Source organism: Bombus terrestris, chromosome 11 (genome assembly GCF_910591885.1).
Source record: "Bombus terrestris chromosome 11, iyBomTerr1.2, whole genome shotgun sequence".
Classification (NCBI taxonomy): Eukaryota; Metazoa; Arthropoda; class Insecta; order Hymenoptera; family Apidae; genus Bombus; species Bombus terrestris.
The window spans coordinates 11,107,543-11,128,883 of NC_063279.1; the positions used below are offsets into that span (position 1 = coordinate 11,107,543).

At 41.3% G+C, this 21,341-nt stretch overlaps 1 protein-coding gene across 1 annotated transcript; it reads right to left on the minus strand.

Moving 5' to 3' along the window:
- Positions 1 to 563: 563 nt before the first annotated feature.
- LOC100646476 (LIM/homeobox protein Lhx9) lies at positions 564 to 21,297 on the minus strand. Its single transcript, XM_020865459.2, has 7 exons — positions 21,008 to 21,297; positions 20,140 to 20,314; positions 17,716 to 18,026; positions 12,221 to 12,394; positions 10,895 to 11,127; positions 4,236 to 4,471; positions 564 to 3,571 (listed from the first exon to the last, which is right to left on the minus strand). Exons 3-7 carry the CDS (start codon positions 17,991 to 17,993, stop codon positions 3,317 to 3,319), a joined length of 1,176 nt encoding a protein of 391 aa, XP_020721118.1. The 5' UTR covers positions 17,994 to 18,026; positions 20,140 to 20,314; positions 21,008 to 21,297; the 3' UTR covers positions 564 to 3,316.
- Positions 21,298 to 21,341: the final 44 nt, after the last annotated feature.

Sequence of the window (21,341 nt, forward strand, 5' to 3'; positions counted from 1 at the left end):
CCTTTTGGCCGAGGACCGAGACACGGAAGATGCATAGCGCAAGATGAATAAAATTCACGTTTCATGATACCGTGTCTGGATATTATCCGTACGTTCGAAGAGTAACTTTTTGGAGGCCGCGTCTCCAGCTTCGGACCTCGACGTCTCTTTTTGGCCAGGGATAGGGGCTTAATTTGCTATTCAATTAAGAACGGAACGAGACTCGTGGGATCCTTTGCTCCTCCGATTGGGGGTGATTTTGGTAACTTCGTTTTTCTCCCGGGTTCTTCTTTTTCCAATTTCTGATGGTTTCTTTTATTTACTTTGTCTTGAATTAGTGAGAAAATAGCGTTGACTCTTGTCTATGCGAAGATAGAGAGTTTTTGAATTACCATCGTTTAAAAGTAAGTAAGACAAATAGGCTGTAAGAGGAAATTAAAAATAGAAGTAGAAAAAATAATATATTTCGCATTCACAAAATTAACATTATTTTCCGATCAGCTGAACTGGATAAAGAAAATATAATAAATTGAGGAAAGCGGAGGAAATTATGGATAATATAAAACGGGAAATGAGCAACAGCATTTTTAAAGTCCAGATGTACGTAACTATTTATTATACGATAATAGTCGCACTCGAATGCTGCACATTAATTTCATCTATACAGTTTTACATAATTGGTTCACCCATATGCGTATGTGTGTGTGTCTGTTTTATTTTTCTTGTTTCGATTTTAAGACGCTGACGTACATTAAATCATCGCTATGCTACACATGCCTAACATGCGACTGCCGCCACTTTGCCGACTATGCAGACTATTCCCGACTCGACGGGTGTTGTGTCGCAAAATGTGGAAAGATGTTAGAAAAACCGCTGTGGTCGGCGGTCCATCGCGATAATTGACGAGATGTTGTCCGCGGGGCAAGGAAGGAAATTTTCATTTCGGTAAAAGGAATCACGGGATTTAGAATTCCATCAGAACGATCATTTATCATCGAAACGTCTTGTCGCTTGCAGTCGATAAATATCATTTTCTAATTACGACGTATATATATAAAAATTATAAGTTCTCGATTGTTACAAATAAATTTCTTCTTCTCATCATAGGAATCCTCGTTTCTATCTTTTTTTTTCTTTTCTGTCCTTTTTTAACGTCATGTCGAAAATGTGACGCACGCGTGTGTCACGCGATGAAAGTCCGCATCGATAATTCGTTTCTTTCTTTTTTTTTTCTTTTTACTCTGGTTCTCTTCTTTCTCGGTTCTCAACGTCCATCACTTTGCTACACGTTGATGATCGCACTTAGGATACTCGATAATCCCAAGCGTTTTACTATGTTGCTTACGCCTGGCTAAAGACTTTGCGATCTGTTCGCTAATTTTCATTATCTATAATATACATACCGTGTCGTCAGTGGTCGAATGAGTGTATTTCGTGTCGATCGAATCCAAAGATCGTAGATCCATTTGACTAGATGAAGAATCCCTTCGTTTCTACGATCCTTCCCTCTTTTCATAACTTCTTCATTTTTCGCAATGATAAGCGATCAATTGTAAAATACGAAGACATCACGCTTATTCGAGATTAATTGGAAAAGAAAAATAATAATTTTATTTGAAAAATCTTGCAATTACCTTGGATTCGCTTGACACCGTACAAAAAGAACTCGTATCTTAGCTACTCGTATGTACGTACGTTTTTGGCACGAGGAGAGGAACGCCGTTTTACCACACCTGTCGTTCGCGATTCTCTAGCCCGTAAATCGCCGTTATCAAAAAGTGTCTTCGTGACACGGTTTTTGGCTAAAAAGGAGGAGTGAAGCAGCGCGCAAAGTCGGATCAGGATGCCACAGAAGAGGGACATTATCGAGATATCGATACAATTTGGGCTATATCGATCCATCACGATCGTTTCACATTTTCGAACCATCGAGTACAAAACTAAAACGCAAGATGCTGTATGAGCAAGATTTTGTTTCACGATTTAATTAATCAATGCATTCTGCAAAGTAATAACAAATTAAAGGTAAGAAATGCCAGATATGTCGCCGTTTCTTTAAACCGATATACCGCGCGGCGAAATAACAATTAAATAAAATAGAAATCGTTAGTGTGAAACCGCTCCAAGAATCAATTGCACGAAATGGCCATTTAAAGACTCAAAGCCGAACCAGTTGGAACAAATGAAATAATCCTGCGGTATAATATAATTACACGCTGGAGGAGAGCTACGCCCATTCTGTCGGAACCCTCCTTAGCCTTTCGATCCAAAGAACGCCATGGGACAGTTTTATCGCTGTGGAACAAGGCCGTTTCTTCCCCCTATTTCGACGAATCCTTCGATGGTACCTCAACCTTCAGCACCCAAACCCGATTCACGCTTTCGCTAGCGAGACAAACTATCGCCTAGTACCTTTGGTAATTCGGATGTGCATGGAACTATGATTATTATCACTGATTACTTAAACATAATCCGTTTCAGCTAAAACGCTGTTGGCGTAACTTTATCTGCCTTTTATCGCGAACCTTGACCATTTCTTGGTGAGCAATGGTGAGCCGATTGTATGTTTTTAGATAGATCCAAAAATTGTTTGATTCGATTCGTTTATGAAGCGATCTATGGGCAGTTGATGAATCGATAGATCGTTTTTAGCGTGTGGCTCGCCACGTAAATTGAGGCTGGTGATCGATGAACGACCGTTTGTTCTTGTTACGTGTAATTGACGTTTGCAGATTGTTCAAGTATAATCGTTGAAAGGCGTTTAATAGTCGGTTTTGCTTGAACGAATGCGATAATTGCGGGGATTTGACAAGCTCGTAGGCAGAAACTGTTCGCAACCCATTAGCGATTGTAAACGTCTTCATTCACCACGTGTCGCTTATTAATTAAGAAACGTTGGCTTTCTAACAAGCAAGTTTAATCGGGGTCGTTAAACAGATCAGTGTCTTTAGTATACAAATAAATCTAAGCTTACCAACTGGAAAACATTGGGATTTATTACTCACCAGGAAATTCGTCAAAGGTTCAGCGATAAATCTCATCGCCCAGAATTCGATTCTTCCGCCATTCAGAGGAGGAATCGCGTGAAACGCTAACAGAAACGCATCCTTCTATGCATCTTTATGGAACCAGAATGTGGTTCGTCCGTTGGTCAACGATCAACGTCGAAAATCTCGAGCAGAAATGGAGATGAAAATCGAATCGATTCCGGAGGAGCACGTTTTCCCTCTGAAATTGAACGCGGCGAAAATCGATCCCAAAAGAAAGACGCGGCGATCCTTCATCCAAGATGGCTGGAAAGGCTGCTGTAGCTGTCTTCCTCCATCTCAAGCCGTCGTCAGTAAAGATCGGAGAACGAGACCTGAGAGGAAACGCCGGAATGTAGGTGATGAAGAGCGTGGAGCTCCTCCATCGAGGTCGACGGCATGCTGTTGCTGTCCCCTAGGATGCTGGCTGCCGGTCCTACGTTCGGCGAGCCGGCCGTGTTCGACGGCACAGGCGTACCTGGACACCCCACGTTGCTCGTCGTCGTGTTGCCCTCCTGCCTCATCATGTTCCGTCGCCATTTCGCGCGAGCATTTTGGAACCAAACCTGCACGAACCGAGAACCTTACTCAGAATTCGTTATTCCTTCGTTTCGAGCATATTCTTAGACAGTTTTTCTATTGAATATAGTATGATGAAAAAGAATGGTACAAAGATGATAGAAGTAGCTAATGGATATTGTGTGATAATAATTTAAGTTTGGAAAATATGTGTCGATCTTTTGAAATTAGGAATGATCCTACGCGAATATAGATGATGAGAATATATAATATCGAATAAAAATTCAATTATTGCATATATTATGCAATTAAAGTTACTGTGCTAATTTCCTTTGCTGTATCGTGCCGATTATCTCAAGTTTTCCTCCATGATATTGAATTTCTCTATCTGAATATACTTAAATATAATTAAAAATGACTGTATATGAATATAGCTAACGAAGAAAATGCAATATTGAAGAAAAATTAAATTATTGCATACTCTTTTTAAATTAATTATCAAACTCATTTCTATTATACGTTACCAAAAGATACTCAACCTGTTAACATCTTATTAAATATAAAAACGATGCTCTCTAGAGTTATATGCATCTAATAAAACGAAAAAGGATATCATATCGCTAATTATTTTTCGCATAGGAGTTTCAACACGACATCGATTTAAAATTGGATTCGAGACGAAGGAAACCAAGGCTGAAATTTATTTCCTACCTGAAGCACCCTCTTCGAGAGCCCCGTCTTCTGCGCCAGTTGCTTGAGGTCCTTCGCGTCGGGGTTCTGATTTATAGCAAAATAATTCTTCATCGTCCGCAACTGATGGTGCTTGAAGCTCGTTCTCATCCGCTTCGTTCGCTGGCTCTGATGCACCGGCCCGGGAGAACCGACAGACGCTTCGTACGCCGCCAAAGATTCCATGGACGAGGACAGTTCGGTTGGGTGAAGCAGCTCTGCAACCAAATTACCTTCCTTTATTCGATATTTCAATCCCTTCCTCCGGTTTATACTGTTGGATATTTAATTGGACGGCTTGGAATTTAGGAAATATTAAATTCCTTGATATTTCTTCGAAAGCTTGATTTATTCGATTCACTGCTGCATATGAAAAAGCTATCGTACAATATAAGATAAAATGAAAATAGGCCATGATCTATTTAAGAGCTTAACAAACCAACAAAAAGTCTCACTCTCAGTTCAAATGTTTTTCTCTGTGTTTTTGCGATGATTAAAATACCAATACGAAGATCTAAAGAGCATATTCGATGTGAAGATCATTTTTTATAGAATAGAAGAAATCTAACGTAGAATAAAAGACGCTTGAATTCTAACTTTTCCAACTAAATTAGTCGATAGTATTTTTTATATTTATGCAATATCTATAGTGTCAAGATAAAAGTTTATGTATCATACGTAATGTTTGGTGCATTGAAGAGATTTAATGCGGAATAAACAGTGGTTGAATTTTAACTTTCTCAAGAAAATTAACGACCGATGGGTGTACTGCGCTAATAAATCATCAAACGAAACTAAATGGTCGTACACACGAGTATAGAGTTCAAGAGTGTCGAGCATCTGTTACAAAGATTTTTTAGTCCTGTCGGCTTATCGGATACGCGAAAGAAGTTCAGTCATGTTTGATGTAAAAAGATTGGACAGCAAAGCTGGAGAAAAAAGCAGACGACGATCGGACGACACAGAACGGCCGATGCTAAATGAGAAGATTCCAGTCTGATCGTTACAGAACGCTCGTGATCCATCAATCGGTACTAGGCGACTATCTGACCTATCTATCGAACGATTTGTTCTTCTGTTTGGCGACAATCGTCAAACAACGATCTTCAAAAAGGATCATATTTTTTTCCGGACGATAGAAGATGGTTGATCACCATTGGTGAAGAAAGTTTAGAAACAGATCAACAAATTAGATATGACTTATCTTCATCACTTATCTTCATCTCTTTTTGAAATTCTTGATTTTTTACAAAAGTACTTTTAACGTTCTAATCAAATCTTTATATATCAGATTGAAACGAGAAATAACATTATATCAAGAATAATTCTTTTAGATAATATCTCTATCGTTTTTCTTACGAATTACAAGGCAGTCCGCTTCTTTAAAGTCCGGCTTGTTTAAATAATTCTTTTATATTTTCCTCAAACTAAAATAATTCATTAAAAACAAAGAAAATTTCGACTGAATTTTTCCCTATAATTAGGAAAAAAATCACACGTTGTTAAACAGAATTATCCAAAGATGACCACTTAGTCATTTCTTTCAATCGTGATGATACAACAAGATATTTCACATGCAATTTAATGTTATTCAAAGATCGTTTATTTCATAGTTTTCCATCTTATCGACGCTATATACGACATTCTGCCATGAAGAAAGCGAACCGGACATATCAAGAACAATCGCTCAAGATTCAATCCCAACTTTACTCGTTCCATCTATAATCCAACCCCCGCTCGTCTTATCTCAAAGCTAGCCAAAACTCTGGCCACCGATTCTTCAGCGTCAGCATGTTCGCGAACCATCTAAATCTTTCCACAAGATCGACCGATCGATCTTCGTTCTCTTCTCTTCCTCCAACCCCTGTCCACGGAAAGCCGGCGGTACATCTGTGTGCACGCGAAACGAATTTCCGCGCACGTAAGCGCTGTTGCAGCTCGGGCAACAGCAGCGTCGTCGTGCCCGTGGATAAAAGCAGCGCGAGAGTATCGAAAGAGGGACGACATCGGTGTGCAACCGTTCAGTGCCGTTGCAAGTTGCAGTTGTTGCGCGCCGGCGGAGCGAAGGAACGCATCCAATAAATAAGACGACGAGGGTAACCATTGAATTCAATCGGAGAGAAAGAACGGGTTCCAGGCGACGTTCGTGGACAGGCGAGCGCGCGCAAGGGGGATGGGGCGACGGGGGGAACACCCGACCAGAAGTAAATCCCCGAGCACGTATCCGCCATTACTGTTTATTGTCCCGAACTTCCATTCCCTACGGACGCGACGAGCTGTTCTCCGCGTTCTGGCTCGCGATCCAGAAAAGAGAAGAACCGCTCTCGCGGACGGCCACACCGCCAGTGGAATTTGTTTTGTTCGCCGGGGTGAACGACATCGATTTTTGTTTCTATATAAGTTGGCATCGTGTTTGGAAAAGTCGTGATTCGATAGGGATTGTATAATACTTTGGGGAATTTCTTGCTAGGGAGAGGTTGAGAGTCCGTAACTGAGTGCTGATGGATTGATTATAAAGTTGATTTTGTTGATTTAGTATGCGGTATTTGTTGCTGATGAAGCAATAATTTCTTGCGTTCTTCGTATGGCTTGGCTTTTTAGTGTTAATCGAGAAATAGGCCCGATTCGGTAGTAAGATATAGAGATAGTTCACTGAAGTATTGCAAGAAACTGGAATAGGACATACTAAGGGTTGATGTTGATGAAATACTTTCTCATTGGTGAATTTTCTATGGGTTGAGCGAACACGAAGTAACGATTCTTTGTGTTTTTGATCCAGATAGGTTTATTTCGAATAAACTTGATATATCTTGATATTTGAATAAACTTGACATGATCTGCGAAGAACAGATGGAACGATAATAAAAAACATCATTTCAAAAAATGAAATGACGCAACAAACTACCATTGCAATCTACGGAAGCATCGCTTATTTCTCAACAATTTCACGTTAAACTTAATGAAATATCCTACACTCTGACTCGTTACGTTAAATCACACCCAGCCCAAAGAACCCATTTTTCCTCCAATCTTTCGTTCCATTATCCACAAAAAAGGTTAAAGAAAATTGTGGCTCTCGGTGACTCCGTTCAATTCCCAAACGGATCGCTTTCCCTAGAACCAACTCTATCAATAAACTCGAGCGAACGGCCCTGCAAAAGGAATACGCAAGTTTTTTCATCGAACTGGCCTGGTTCCCAAGCTGAGTCTCCCTGCGTGGCGGGAGGACGAGGGGTAAACGGCAGTTAGAGGTAGGGGAATAGAGGAGATGGGGTATCGAGGACGGTTTTCGTGGTTCAAGAATGAGATTACAATTTGTCAGGTCCGGGCTAGAGGCCGAAATCACGCGGATGGCACGGATGGTCGACGACGAGGGCCGTCTTCGAGTCGGCAAGAAACTCACGCAGGCGGCATTATAGTGTTCCGCCGGCCATTCTGCTGGCTGCGGCCACGTATTGGCCACGGCAGCATTCTTTTCCTGCCAGATCGGCCAATCGATGCATCTCGCCACCGATACCCATCTGTCACTGTCCGCGGAGCCTAGCCTTTTCTCCGTTCGCGCGACCGGCGTGCCTCGAGTTCGAATCCCCCGACGAACGGTGAAATCGACCGTACCAACGCCCGTGTTAACTCTTCTTCCGGTATTTGGGGAAATTTTCAGTGAGGTTTGAGAGTCCCTTTATGGTTAGTTTGGTGGGAAAAGGTATTATCGGAGGATGAAATCCGGGAAGAATCATGACAATCGATTTGAACTGTGTTGTATCATTAGATAATGTACGTCATTTGAGATGAAAAGTAAAAAATTAAGTTAACAATGTTGTTAGTAAAAAAAGAGGGCTATTTATTGTTATTACACACCTTTCTTTATAAGAAACTTGGATATACTGTTTATTATATTTTGTTATCTTCTATATCGTTCTATTGAAACTGTGGGTATCTCATATTTTCTCGCGTGTTATGTATATTCTGTACAATTAAATTCTCCATAAATGCGTAAACGTTCACAGTTTACGTACAACACGAACTTTACTCCTTCAACTTTCTCCAAAACGATTACTAAATTGCTTTAAATAAACCTCTTAAGGACGATCTTCCAACAAAAACGCACGGAACCTGTAGAAAATATACTTCGCGAAATGACCGCTCTGCCTGTTGGACAAACAGAAACGAAGTCTCTGAAGGGAGCTAATTTTTCAGCGCCGCAAGAACCGTAACCGCGGTGGACAAAGGTATTTTCGGTGGCGGAGAAACGACGGCCTTATCGTGGTCGCAATTCCAGCGATTCATCGAACGCGCCTGCCGACGTCCAGACGGAATAGTTCGAGGGATCCGGTGGATCGTCCGGCAAAAAGTGTCCCAATTATATATAAAGACAATAAAACGCGAACCAGTCGGTCGGTTCCCACCCCGACCAAGGCTGCGCGTCGCTCAAACTGGACTCTTCATGGCCGATTTTATGGCTGTTGATCGTAAATTCCGACCCCGGTAGCCCGAAAGTGATTCTCTGTGATCGCGCGTCGATTATAAAATAACCGGGGACGATGGCGAGCGAGGCCTCGAAACGTCGTAAACATCGTGAAACAAACGAGACGCGGGGATATCGCGAACGAAAACGTTGTCGCACCGACAAACGAGCCTGTTCCACGAGGGCATTAAACGAATTTACCGCGGTGGTGATTTTTGGGGGATCGCGCCGTGCGATCTTGCTTCCGGGGGTAGTAAATGTCTCGGTGAATTAACCCTTGCATGGCATAATAAAACGGAGAAGAATTCAAAATGAAAGGTTCAGAGAATAATTGTTTCTTTGTCGTCGAAATTTATTGCACTTTTAATATCAAACGCGGCGAACACGTATTCGTATTTCTTCGAACGTATTTGTTCATGGACAATAAATTTTGATTTCCTTGTGTATAATAATGTTTGAAACTTGAAATTTATTCTTGAAACCAAGCGAGATTGCTGTGATATGCTTAGCTTCTTGTTATCAGAAACAGCCTGCATACGAATTTAAGGATTTATTACGTTACTCGTAATAAATGTCAGAATGATATAAAATGAGAACAGCCGTTTAGCATCCACAAATCTTCACAAACGGTCTACTCTTTCATCTTTCTTTCGATCCTTCGTTTCTTCGTTCTCATCGGTAAAGGGGCCAGCGAAACGTTTTCCGGCGTATCGAGCAAGCCAATTTAAGCATCGAGTCCAATTGGAAGCAGCCGCGACGACCAAATGCGTGGACACATTGGCGAACGAGTGGCTGGCCGTTTGTTCGATTGGTTCTCGAAAAGGAAAACCGTTCGACCGGCTGGCACATGTCCGACACGCGAAACAAAGAGTGCGCTTCGGCCGTGTCGTGTCTCGTGCACTCGCACACTTGGATCATGGATCAATTAGACAGCCGGTGAAAATTCCGTCGAAGAATTCCGCTTGTATGTCGATGAGGGAACGCCTAACGAGGCGAGCGAGAACAATCTCCGGCCGATTCGCGGTCCGCGATCCTCGAAAGCACGGGCAAATGTTTGCACACCGAAGGAACCAGCCATTATACTCATTGCTCGGCAAATAATGCAACTCCCCCGACTCACTTGCTCGATTCGAGGGATGGAGAGCAGAGAAACAGAAAACTGGTACTACTAGGTGGTTTCGAAAGAGAGAAAGAGGAAAAGAGTTTCGCGCGTGCACATATTGAACGGAGAGAAAAAGAGAGATGAAAGAAAACGAGATCACGAACGAGAGTACCACGTGTTCCCATGGTTTTAAGACCTACGTTTGAAAGCACACCCCCGTTTACCATCCGGCCCAATTATCCCTCTGGCAACCCCTTCCATCCCTCTTTTACGTTCTCGCGTTGTTTCACCACTGCCAATTACACGTATTTGCGTCCTCAGGCAGCCAGCCCAGCCGAGACTGGATTCTTGTGAATTCTTTATTGTTTCGACTATACGACGGGAGGAACAAAGGGCCCCGGGGCCGACGTTTTTCTTCGTCCCTCGCCTATTTCTCTTTGCCCTCTGTCGCCCGCGCGATTAATCGATCCGCGGTACGATGGTGCAGACGTCGCGTCCTTCCGATCGAACCCAGAGATCGATATTTCTCATGTATTTCCCATTGCTTTCTCAATGATGAAACTGTATATTTTTTGGAACTCGTTCTCCAGTTCAAGTAATATTCCTCTGCCGTTCTTACGTTTAATTAAATCATTTCTATCTAAGGAGAAAATGTTACTGTCGTTAAATAAATTCATATATTGAATATATGGTCAGCTGATATGATTCAGTGATAAATAAGCAACAAATACACTGGGAATATTTATGAATTTATGGGGAATCTTAATGTGTGATAATATACAGGCTGCATATAACATGCAAAAATATAGGCACACAATACAGGAACAAAACAAGTCTGTATTTAAATTCTCCGTATTTCTTTAATTATAATCGCAAGAATACTTTGCATTAAAAATCTTGCCTAACGCCTGGTCTTGCATTGTAAAAATATTCTATCGTCGATTTGGTCCACACAACGTCAATTGAGAATCAGTCAAACAATCTTCAAAAATTCGACGAAAGGAAAATACATAACGGAGAAACAATAATCAGAAAATAACAAATAATTGAAAAGAAGAGTAAAATGTAACTCACCAAGGGCTCCAGCGGCCAGCCTCATCGTGACAGGTAACTCGGATCCGGTGACTTCCGACAACTTCCTCTTTCTGGGGCGACCCTTCTGCACGGTACCGGATGAGGTGATCGGGCTCTGCTCCGCGGCGCTGTAATAAGCCGGAAGCGGCGACACTCCCGGCGAGCCGATGTCCTCGATATTGCTGGCTGCGCTCCCGTAATCCCCCGCGCAGCACAGCAACTCGTAGTGAGGTCTTGGGACCGACCAGCTCGTCATTCGTGAACCTTGCTGTCGAGTATTTCAGTGGCGACCCTGCGTTATCCTCCGAGTTCGATGAACGCGCGAACGCGATCACGCTCGCGAGAGGAGATAGACGAACGGCAAGGCCGCTTCCCGCCCACAATCGAATCGATGGATCGGCGAATCCAGCGTTTTATCATAGATCCTTTTGCAACCCTCCATTCCGTTAATCCGTAATTTTGTTTAAATAGATCGCGCGATTTTCAAACTTACGTCGTTCTTTCTTTTGTTTTTTCGACGAGTAACTTTCCTTTCGAAATTTTTCAAACTTTGTACCAGAGGAAATCATCTACTTCTACAGTTTTTAACCGCTCTTTCATTCCTACCCTTCGCACGAGAAATATGCAAATACATCCCCATTTAGCGTTTTCCACAGACATAAAGTAAAACAACTTTCAGGTAAATAAAATGTACGTGCTATTGACTCTCGCGTCAAAATCTTTTTTGTATGGAACTTTAAATTTCCTAACAACAAAGCTAGTTTCTAAATTTCTCAATTCCCCTTCCAGCCTCACTCTTTACAAAACAATCGACTACCGCGCGTTGCGCGTTACATCTACTCGATACCTCTTTCCTTAGACATAAACAGTCATCTTGAGAGATCACTCTGTCAATCATAGGTCCTGTACTAAACTTCTCTTCCCTGAGCTTCCTACTGACGATTATTCGCGTGAAACCCTTGCTGATGTATCGTGAACGCGGATCGATGCGCAATACGCACGAGCAGCGTTGATAAGCCGGCGAGAGTGGCGGTCGAATCGATCTCGCGGAGCGGCAAGCGGCACCGCGACGTCTTTCTCTTTACGAGAGCGCGCGTCGAGCTCGACTCTCTGTCTCTCTCCGTTTATATCTCTCTTTCGATCCTGTTTCTGAGAATAGAAAAAACCGGATTCACCCGCGCCGGAGGGCTGTCATTAGGCGAGCAGCGAACGATAATAAGTGTCCTACGTCGACGCGCCTCGTGTTTCTGTCACTCTCGTCATCAAACTCGTTGATAACAAAGAGACGGCCTTTGGAGGATGGTAATTCGGGCTCGTATTTCTCACCTACAGTAGACCAGGCCATCCCTCTGCCCGAAATGATCGCCCTTGTTCAGCGGGGTGCCGCACGAGGCGCATGTAAAACAAGCCACGTGGTACACCAAGTCCCTCGCGCGCATCACCAGCTCCGTCGCGAAGATGCCCGCTCGACATCGCGAACATCTCGAAACGGCGAACAACCTACGGATTAAAATTACAAATCTTTTCGATTGACGTATTCTTTTATAGATAATTATTATTATAACGATCAGACGTTTATGCATTCGCATGAAACCTAATCCTTCGCGCATGGCATATTTTTTTGGTAGCATCATTAATTTGACAATAGTCGAAGCAATAAATATTTGTCACCACCATGGTGGTGCCACCTGACTTCAAAGACAATTTTTTTTTTTTGGAGGTACAGAAGGATACAGGATACGTATAAGATATGAAAATATGTAAAATATTTAAAGTGAAGTATAGTAAATAGTGGTGATATAAAAATACTGTTGAATTAATTCTATTTATGTTACGCTTCTTTAGTTGAGTTTATAAAAATATGAAATTGCACCAACATCCACTTTCTAATAATGGGTATCATCCTCGTTTTATACTGCTTCATAGAGAAAGTAATAAGGAAAAGGAGTACAACGTGATTGCTGTTAACTACTACAGTGGCTGCAAGAAGTTTCCGACCAAAGTTTAATTTTGTTATTTTGTTGGGATAAAGTGTTTCTGAAAATAAAAGATCTACCATCCAAGTATAACATGTACTGTATCTTACTGTATCTGGCTTCGATGTTGCTACCGATATCGCGTCATTTTCGTAGGCAACGAATGTAATCCACTGTAAATATACAAACAAATAAATCAGGTCATTGAGCACGCCGTTTTCACTACAAATTTTTATAATTGAATGAGTTTCAGTACAATAACGTTGTTGCATTCGTTAATGCAATTTACGATTGCAACATTTTCCGTTTTGTTCGATCGGAGAAATTCTAACGTGGATTACATTTTCATCCGCGTCGAAGTAGAGTAATGCCCGTGCCTGGTCAGCCGCTAGTTGATATTATCTCAAGAATGTCTGCTCGTGAATATTGTTGCGATAAGTTTAAGTGTTACATGTGCTACGTCAATACTATTAATTGTTATGCAACAATACACAAATAATTCATCATTATTTTTAAATTTCAATCACACTGTTTCCTGAAAATATCTGAATACTTACCATAGAAATTGTTTACGATTACATGTCTGTATTATGTACATTATACGAAACTTTCTGGAAGTTTATAACACTGTAACGATACGAGTATCATTACGGACAGAAGATTTTTACAAGCCAAATATTTTTGTAAGCAAATTTTGTATACATCAAATTTTCCAAAATTGCGCTTCATCAGAAAACTCAACTAATTCTTGCGTGCAAAAGTGCACAAGCTACATAGGCTAATTATCCATTGGATATTAACTAAACTCAACATTTATTCGACAAAACCTCTATTTCACTTTTAATAAACCTACAAACACTGGCATAGAGGCACGAACAGAAGCTACAAGAATATTCCTCTGCGATGAAAATCCTGCAAGATCCCCTTAGCTATCCCATATCCAGCCACGAACACAATGACTCAACTATATCCTACCGGTATCTGTCTACCAATCAACCCTCTTAATACGACGGAACCGTTTCGATTCACCGGCAGCAACCGGCTTTCTAAGAGCGTCGCCGTCGTTCCGGGTTCCTTCGAACAGCCTCGAGCTCTCGATCACGCGTTCTTCGTAGAATCCCCTAATTACAAAATCAACGATCCCGATCGTCGCTCGAATTCATCGATCCTTGCCACTGTTCCCCGTTCGCGCGCGCACGTGACCTCCCGTTGTTCGTGACTATCGGCTCGAACCAAAATCGGAGAACAATGCAGTTCCCCCTCTGGTTACGTTTTTCTTCCACTAATACACCATAACGTCTGCAAAGGGAGGCAGCCAGAGGGGAGTTAGAGAGGGTGGAGTGAAGACAGAGTAGGAAGGTGGGGGTTTCCTCGCCAAGGCTCTCATATCGGTTGTCGACGATCGAGGCGAAGTTACAGTTTTCGAAGCGCGAAAACCAAATAGAGACAAAGGGGTTGGCCTGGATATGGATCGTTGCATATTGCATGGGAGCCGGCTGTATTCTTCTCTAACGAACCGGCAGCATGGAGTTCCAGCCTGCAGGAACACCGGCCTACGGCGTGTTCCACCCTCGTCTGGAATCTCTGAAACTCGAGGATCGCTGTGATGGCAAGGATAAAGGATGTGGCTTATGGGTGTGAGCAGGTTATACGAGGAATTGCGTTTTAACAGTTCGCTTGAGTATTTTTCTTCGAACGTGTGATATTTTGAGACATTGCTGATTAGATGTATAATTACAAATCAGGTGGTATTCTTTTGAATAAAATATGTCTAGCATGCAATGGTTATCGATTATAATCGTTCGTAACTATTTTAAATTGCAATAGTTTTGAGCTAACACTGCTTTTTAAATTTATCTAAGAATTTATCGTTATTGAGAATTAAATATTAATACTTATCTAATGACGTTATTCTAATGCCAATATTACAAATATAAAACGCGAGATATTTCGTCATCCATTCATAATATGTTAAATAACATCATATCTTTTTTATAGTATACATCATGACTGATTTGCCAATACTCTAATATCTAGAGAGGTTCTTTAAAAATACGATTCTCATCTCCGAAAGAGGGTAGATTCTTTGACGAGTCGTTTTGCTTGCGGAATATCATATTTCACTGGAAAAAGCCTCGTAAAGAGAAGCTTACGGCTAAAGCCACAGCAAAATGTTGCATTCGTTATTCCGACTGTCTTTAGCTCAGCAAAGAAACGTTTCAGTTTTCTGGCTGTAACAACGTGTTCGTTGAAAAATCTTCCTCGTCAGACCTGAACTCGTTTTGTTCCCTTTAATTATTCCGTTTCACCGGGACTTGTGCGGCCTACGTATCACTGATTAGACAATGATTACAGGACCGAAATGGGGAAGCTTGTAACATAATCACCCTTTTCTCTCATTACAAAAATAACAAGGAAACGATGCTTGAAGATAATAATATAGAAAATATCATTGAATCTTATGATTCTTATGTTTTGTTCTTTTCACAATATTTCCCCCTCCATTTCCCTTAATATCGATTAATAAAAAAATCTAAAATGATCATCAATGTAAATATTTTATTTTTCTAACCACAAACTTGTAGCTTTGTTCATTAATTTATTCATGCATAAGACAGTATAGAAAAGAACATTGGATTCTGTGATTCTGCACAGAATTTTTGTTCGTTCGCTTAACGATACTTCTCCCTCGCCTCTAAGATCGCTGAAAAAAGATACGTATTGGGAAATCATGTAAATTCTTTATTCTTTTCTAAGAGCAATCTTTGGCTTTGTTAATTAATTCATGCATAGAACGAAGCATTGAGGAAGTTCCACTGATATTATTCGTTGGTCAAGAATACTTTAGCAGTGAATAATTCATAGGGGATTGAATATTTAACGCTGGTTTCTCGTCGAAGCTCTCGTCAATTTAACAGTTTCAATCCGCTTAACGCCAAAAGGAAAGAACGAACAGTGGCTGAGGAAGGGGAAAACCCCGAAACGAAAAAGAGACGAAACGATTCTCACGCTTTCCAGAACTACAGGAATTATGCAACGCGTGCTTCTCCGTCGCCGTCCGTTAACTGCACTCGGAATTTCAACGAGAACACCCGTTTTCATAGGCAAAAACACAATAACAGATTCCCAGCATCTAATTACCATCTCCACAATAACCACGTTTAGTGTAATTAATTTCATTCATCGAGACTTTGCATTTTAATATCTTAATCTGCACCGCCCTGACGAGCTTCCGCGTTCAAATGCGTGCTTACAGAACGATGAAACATGCTATTGAAATTTTTATATTGTTAATCGGCGCGCCAAGTAATGCGCATTTAGAATAAAACATTACATTATATATATAATAAATATAAATAGTATACCTAATAAAATAAATATATATACCTGCTAAACGGACTATTAAAAGCTACCAAATATAGGGTTTACTAATCGTCTTTATTTATATGAAGAATTACTTCAATTTCATTTTCTTACAATTACTAAAGATACGCAGATGGTTTTGGCAAAATTGTCCACGACTTTTATTAGATTGAAAAATAAGCTTTCATTCATATATTTTACAAAAAATTATTCTAATACCCCAAAATGCACTGTTAAATTTGTGAAAAAAGTTACAGTTTCCATAGAAGGGCTTTCTATAAAATTAATAAAATTTCAATGAAAATTAAAAGATAAAATCAACAAATTTCTAAATTCTTGTGCCAGAATTTAAAACGGAGGGATGTGTATGTGTGTGCGGTACTCGTTCAAAAGACCAAAGCCAATAATTCAACATGCGTTTGATCGATCAAAACTGCACAGTGGCGTACCTACGCGAAGAAAAACGAAGTGTCATTCGATGGCGGAAAGAGGTTGTTCGCTGGAAATCGTGACCGCGTGTTTTTATCGCGGTGAACGTATCACAACAACGGAATTTCAGGACCAGGTTAGGCCTACCTAGGACAAGCACGGTTTAGAGCTGGCCATTAGTAGACATTTTGTGTGGTCCAGGCGAAGTTTTGAGCGGGGTGGACGCTCCTATGCAAATTCGCGAATACCCCAATAAATACTGAAACGGGAAGCCGGCCCCGGGCAACCAACGCTCGGGGATCTTGCATTAATTTCGCGCGTCATCCCGGTAATTCGACGTAAAATACCACGATGAATGGTTGGATCCGCTTTGTGTCGTAAAACGTATGGTGAAATATCGAAAAAGGAGAGAACCGAACACGAAGAACATTTACAATTATTACTTCGATTTAACGGAAGAATACAACAAACTAATTTCCATTCTTTTTTGAAGAAATAATTCTATAAATAATAAGAGATATAAATTTTAAAGGTAAAAGCAATTCCACATGATACAAAATTGGTAGAAATAGGAGGTAGCTAATTCAAGCTAATTTTATAGATAGTTGAATCGTATCTAATAATCAAAAAATTGAAGAACTTGCAACAATAAGGGATTGTTTATCGAGAGTTTATCCTTTTATCGAGATTGAAATATGATAATCTTTACTTTTATCGTACCATACTTACTTAAATACAAGTATGATATTCAAGTATCTACACGTTAAAGGATGTCTGTCATAATATCCAATATTTCCAATATCTTACAAAATTAGAATATTTCAAACTTAATGCATTCGATACAAATACAAGCCACTTTGTCCACTAAACTAATGAAAACGTCAGTCATAAAAGAACCAGCTTGGACATTGCTTGAAACAACTGAGTGGTACAATCCACAAATAAAATTCCCTAGGATGGGGGTAGCTGGCGCAGATTCGCGGACCGGATCACGTTCTAAGATTCTCTTCAGCGTCGCCCGACCCTAATCCTCTTACAACTACTTCTACCAACCTATAATAATCCTCTTTGCAGTAGATGTTGCCGTCCCTGGCGAAGCACGTCAACTCGGCGGCGAGAGGCACACGGCAATGGCAGCAACGAAGGCAGCCGCAGTGCCACGCGCGATCCGCAGCCTTTAGGTACCATCGTTCGGCTATCTCTCTGCCGCAACCCCCGCAACCGAGGCCACCATCGGTGTTGTTGTTCTCACCGGTACCGATCTGCCGATTGCTGATGGCACCATCCCCTGGCGGGGGTGTGCTGCTCCCACAGCCCACTTCCTTCAGCATCTCGAGGAGAATCGCCGCGACCACCGGCGCATTCTGGGACAAACGTAGTTGCTTCTTCAGTTCGGAATTATTGCAGTTTCAGGTATATCGATAAGTAACATTCGATTTTATTCAATAGAATGAAACTGAACTTAATATCTGTTGGGTTGATCTTAAGTAGACTGAATCTATCTATATAATTGTGTTCTGTTTATGATACTTGATATAATATTTTAAATAATACTTTTATATTACATATAATGCTTATAGATAATACTCATACATAGTAATACTTGTGTGTGTATATATATGTATCGTAAAGCTTCTTGAGATGAACGATTCATCAGCTTGTATTAATACTTTACTACTATTGTCGAGTAATGTTATGCTATTATTTTTTATACTGTTGATACCTGACTTAATTACCACGATCATTTAACAGTTTAATAACAAAATTCTTCTTTGATTTCATTACCCCTCATATAAATAACGTGTTATCTAAGGAGCTCTCCGGGTAACACTTTCGATTTCATAACAATGTACATATATATATTCTCTAACGTTGATTAATATTATTAAATTGCTTAGAAAATTCGCATTTGAGGATAGCATATACTCGTATGAAATTACCATTAGTTACAGATTCTATTTTCAAAGCTCGTTTCCCCACCGTTCATAAAACAACTTTCAAAACGATTTCCAATTTTCACGCAACCTCCACGTACAATTTCCAGCCATCATAAAATGAACAACGATACAATGGAACATCGATAAATAAAAACGTTTACACTTTAATCGCGTACCGGCCACTGGCCCATGAATTTTCCTCTGGTAGCTTCTGCCACCACAATTGTATTTGGCGGGCTGACACTCGAGGCTGGTCGAGCCACTCGTCCTCGATTTCACGCGGGTGAAAATTCACAGGCGACACGAACCGGAACTTTTTTCCACGTCGTCATCACGATGACGAGAAAGAGCACCGTGGCCGAAGGACTCGGAGCCTCCTCCTCCTCCTCTTGGAGGCGGCGGAGGAGGAGGAGGAGGAGGCAGGCGGAGGAGGAAGATGGAGAGGCGGCCCCGCATTCATTCAGGACACTTCTCGGCGGCGGCGCACGCAAGAACCGATGAATGAAAACAATTCGTGACTGCTGTCCCGTTAATGAATGACTCCCGGGGCAGTGGCTCTCTCGGTTTCGAATCGGCCGCGAGCTAATTAGTAGAAGCTTGCGGATCGCCACAATAACTCAACGTCCTTTACGAGCGCGGGCCGCACGTGATTTCCGTAAGTTAAATGGAAGGTGACGTCGCCTGGAATCACCGTACACCTCGTTCCTACACAAGGTGACGCCGTTTTGCTGCCGCTTGTCACCGACGTATTAGACCGAACGTGTGCTCCTTGATTTACAACTATTCTACTCGCGCTCCTCTTATTCTTTTGTTCTTTCCTTTAATTGTGTTTCTGCTTCTTTGACTTTCATATTCCGATTCGGATTTTGCTTTATTATTTGTCGTGGAGTTCGGGTGTTTCGTTTGATTGCAGAACGATCGCACATGTATATGGGCGTTGGGGAGTAGGTTGGGTAATTTTGGTTGATGATAAGATAGAATGAAATGCGCTTTCTAGATATACTCTTAGAAAAATTCTCATTTGATGATGCATATACGCAAGGTTATGCTTTAACAAGTTACTAATCAGCGCTGAACGGCATTGGAATTTATTTTCCATAAAAGTAGTTCTAATTTCAATACATTATATCTTCGTTATAAAGAGGAATATATTTCACTAAAGAAACTATTCTTCTACTATTAATAATTGATGAAGGAAATATCTTTTCCTGTAGCAAAAAAAAGGTCTATATTAAAAGGGTTAAAAAGCTTTAATACGAATGAAAAGTACTTAACAACAGTTATCTTATATTAAAGACATAATCTCATCCGTTTTGTTCAATCATTGTACATCTACACAGTAACGCTAATTTAGCACACAGTGAAACGTATTATCTATGATCCCTATATTACCGTCAAGTAGATAGAAAGGTCTTAAATTGCAATAAAGATCATCTCAATTATCCTGCCAATCTCAGTCATTAAATCAACACCAGCCTTCGTTCTAACCTCGCTTAAAATTCTGTTTCTATGCTCCAATTCATCTTGAATCCATACTTACATGATTGTTAGTTTAACCAGCTGTAAACACGACGGTGAAATCCACCGACGCTACCGACGTCTTTGACGTTTCCTCTGTCTGCTCGTTGTCTGCCGTCGCTTCCTGTCCCAGCGTTCCCACAACGCTGAATTTATTCCACGAACCTGGCTATTTCCATCTGAATGGCAGCGTCGACCTTGAATCACGAGTAGGAAGGTTTTCCAGGTTCAGTGTCGATGATCGAGAGTCGAATGTCGACGTTTTCGAGATCCGTCGGAAGCGGTCGCGGCAGTCGTGAGGTGAGAAAGTCGAGGCAGAGCGTTGGACGATTGAAAATGCTGCGTTGGAAAGCCGAATAGCGTGAAATAGGTGTCATGCAATTCTTTCGAATCGATTAATTACTTATTATTTAATTTTCCTGCTTCAAAAATGGTATTCGCGTCGGAATTCATAGAAATGGAATTGGAATCTATTGAAGTCGAATTATAATCTATCGAACAATTCCTTAGGTTCTAGCGATAGAACTAAATCAAATTGTTATGCCAGTAAAGGACACTAAAAGTCCAGTTTATTATATTAGTACCAAAGCATTTAAAAATTTACCAAAATTACATATTTCTTGTGGCAACGTGATTACTATTCAAACATGATACTTTTAAACTTCGCACATCATCCAAGACATCACTCACGTCGTGATGTCACTACTTATACCCAACGCGTCCACGAAATTATCCTAACATTCACACGATTCCACGAACAAATCCACGAACGAAACCACGAGGACCACTATAATTCCATACAACATCCAATATTTCTGATCTTGTTTCAATCGTCCAACTTCCCCGTTGCTCAACCGCCATCAACCACCTCAACCCTTGGATTCCTCTACCTGCTTCCCCGTATTCAGTCTCGTTCCTCTCGTCGATCCTCTCCTCTCGCACTCGAGAACTTGCTCTATCACCTTTGCCCGCAGATCATCACCAGGGGTCGGGACTCGTGTCGCAGCCACGTTCTCGCGTGTCTCGCCGTTTCGTTTCGGCGACGGAACCGAGCCGGAAGACGCCACTTTCCCGTCCGACCGAGAGACGCCGCTCCTCTTTTTGCCCGGCGAGGGAAAATCGTGCGCGTCGCGGATAAGGTCGGCAGTCGAGTTGGCCGCGAGGGAAGCTGTTCCCCGTCGGCGTAATAGTACGATCCTGGGGCTGGCCAGCCAGGGCCAGGGG